Source organism: Enhydra lutris, unplaced genomic scaffold, assembly GCF_002288905.1.
Source record: "Enhydra lutris kenyoni isolate GAN:26980312 unplaced genomic scaffold, ASM228890v2 scaffoldscaffold59, whole genome shotgun sequence".
NCBI classification, from domain to species: domain Eukaryota; kingdom Metazoa; phylum Chordata; class Mammalia; order Carnivora; family Mustelidae; genus Enhydra; species Enhydra lutris.
In genome coordinates this window covers 592104-594539 of record NW_019154143.1, presented here as the reverse complement: position 1 = coordinate 594539, position 2436 = coordinate 592104, and the positions used below count along the sequence as shown (strand labels likewise).

At 45.1% G+C, this 2436-nt stretch overlaps 1 protein-coding gene across 1 annotated transcript in view; it reads left to right on the top strand.

Moving 5' to 3' along the window:
* LOC111158378 (intraflagellar transport 172) overlaps positions 1 to 2436 on the top strand; it is a 36282-nt gene that overhangs the window by 6425 nt on the left and 27421 nt on the right. The window contains 2 exon segments of the mRNA XM_022520386.1: positions 637 to 827; positions 1273 to 1368. Of these exon segments, the coding sequence (XP_022376094.1) occupies positions 637 to 827; positions 1273 to 1368 (287 nt within the window).

Here is a 2436-nt window from a genome sequence, read left to right as displayed (position 1 = left end):
GTTCCACAATACACCAGGATTTTGTGTCTCTGTGCCTCTGCCTGGGACTCCACAGTGGAATTCATCTCCACTCTCTTTGTATTACCATTGCCTCTTTTCAGACCACTGGCTCAGTGTTTGTTGCCTGATATTACACTTTGGTATTTGTAGTTATCTGGCTAAACTGAAACGCCCTTGAGAAGAGGGCCTGTTCGTTTTTTTTGAAATCTCCAGTGGCTAAATTAGCATCCAATACATAATGTATGCTTAAATGTTTGGTGAAGGAAGGAAGGAAGGAAGGAAGGGATGGCTGATGGAAGGGTAGATAAAATAAAATAAATAAAGGGCCCCGGTCCCCTCACATCAGCTTTATTAGTCCCGTCCTTTTATCCCCTTTGATGTCATGTGGGTCTCTTCCTTCCTTTTTCTCTGTTTCTTTTTCCTTATTTCTCCCTTGCTAACAGCTCATTTTTCTCACCAGCCATGATCTCCTTTTGTTTTCTCCACTCCTATCGCTCTCACCCCATTTTACTTTTGGCTTGATTTTCCCAACTTCCTTCCTTTGAACCTTTTTGTCCTCTCGTATGAGATTCCCTAGCATGTGTGTTCTCTTTCACTTCCTTTCTTCTCTCATACGGCGAGACTCATTGCCTTCAGTTACGCACCCATTTCCACCCTTTTGCTCAGTCTCCATCTCTTCTGAAATCCACCTCCTTAATTTCAGACTTCGGGTACTCAACTGGAGCCCTCGAAGAAGCATCTGGGAAGAGGCAAAGCCCAAGGAGATTGCCAACTTATATACCGTCACTGCCTTGGCCTGGAAACGGGATGGCTCACGACTCTGTGCGGTGCGTTTTACTAGTAATCCCTTTTCGCCTGGGTGACTTTCTCCAAACTAGGAAAAATCCGGCCTTAGCCTAAAGCACTCTCCCTGAAACTAGAGAATCTCCTCTTCCCTTTTGACTCCAACCTAAAAATATGACATTACAGGCAGGAAAGAGAAATTCGCACTTTATGGGAAGCCAAAAGAGACGAAGAATTCTGTAGGCAGGGCTGATTTCTCCCTTTCATCCCGTCACTATCCTTGAGTCCTGTGAGTGCCACCTCTTTCCATCTGGTACTTCCCAAAACTGCCAGCCCTTTGACTGCCAACTCTTTCGTAGATTCTAGAACTTGGGTTTCAAGGGTGTCTCNTGCCAACTCTTTCGTAGATTCTAGAACTTGGGTTTCAAGGGTGTCTCGAGATATCCTTCCGATGCCTGTTACCGTTTATGTTGTCGCTTTCCCTTCTAGGGCACACTCTGTGGTGGAGTGGAACAGTTTGATTGCTGCCTCCGGAGAAGCATTTACAAGAATAAGTTTGAGTTGACGTATGTGGGACCTAGCCAGGTAAGCAGCTGATAGCCTACTGCACCCAAATCTCCTTCTGGACACTGCCACAGTGCCAAATTTAACCCCTGGCAGAGCTGCTCTGGAGAACAGAGTGTATCAGGCAACCCTTTGGCAACTTTCCTTCTGTAGCCCTTCCAGCTTATTGTAAGAAAAGATTTAAACACCAAATTTAAGGGGTACAGAGATCGCCACTTTCAGCTTCCTGGTTTAAAACTTTACTACCTGGGGCGCCTGGATGGCTCAGTCTTACGTGTCGGACTCTTGATTTCAGCTCAGGCCATGATCTCAGGCTTGTGGGATCAAGCACCACATGGGGCTCCACGCTGGGCATGGAGTCTGTTGAAGATTCTCTCTTTCCCTCTCCCTCTGCCCCACCTGTGTCTCCATCCCTCTCTAATACAAAACAAACAAAACAAAACAAAACAGAAAAGGCTTTATTACCTATATGCTGTTAACTGGGGAGTTTAGGATTACGCAGGTGTATAACATTACTTTAGGGCCTCTGAACTCACCGTGTATGACACTACAAGGAAATTACTTAGTTCCTGAGCCCACTTTTCTGTTTTCTCTACCTCTGTCCTCTTTTTCTTCCATTTATCATTCATTGGTTCCTTCATTCTTTTTACCTTTTTTAAAAATTTTGTTCACTTATTTGACAGAGTGTCCACACAGGAGCAGGGCAAGGCCAGAGGGAGAGGGAGCACTCGGACGTGGGGCTGAATGTGGGGCCTGATCCCAAGACCCCAAGATCATGACCTGAACTGAAGGCAGATGCTTAATTTGCTGAGCTACCCAGTTGCCCCCCCTATCTTTTTGAGATTTTATTTTTAAATAACTCTACACCCCACTTGGGGCTCAAGCCCACAACTGAGATCAAGAGTTGCATGCCCCTCTGACTGAGCCAGCCAGGCACCCCTATTCTTTCATTTTCTGTCCATTCTCTATACATGAGCACTGTTAGGACAGAGAATACAAAGATAATTGTCTGTATTCTATTGTTCCTTTATCAAGATCATTCTAGCAAAGAGGTATATGAAATGACAGTATGATCAGTATACACCATGA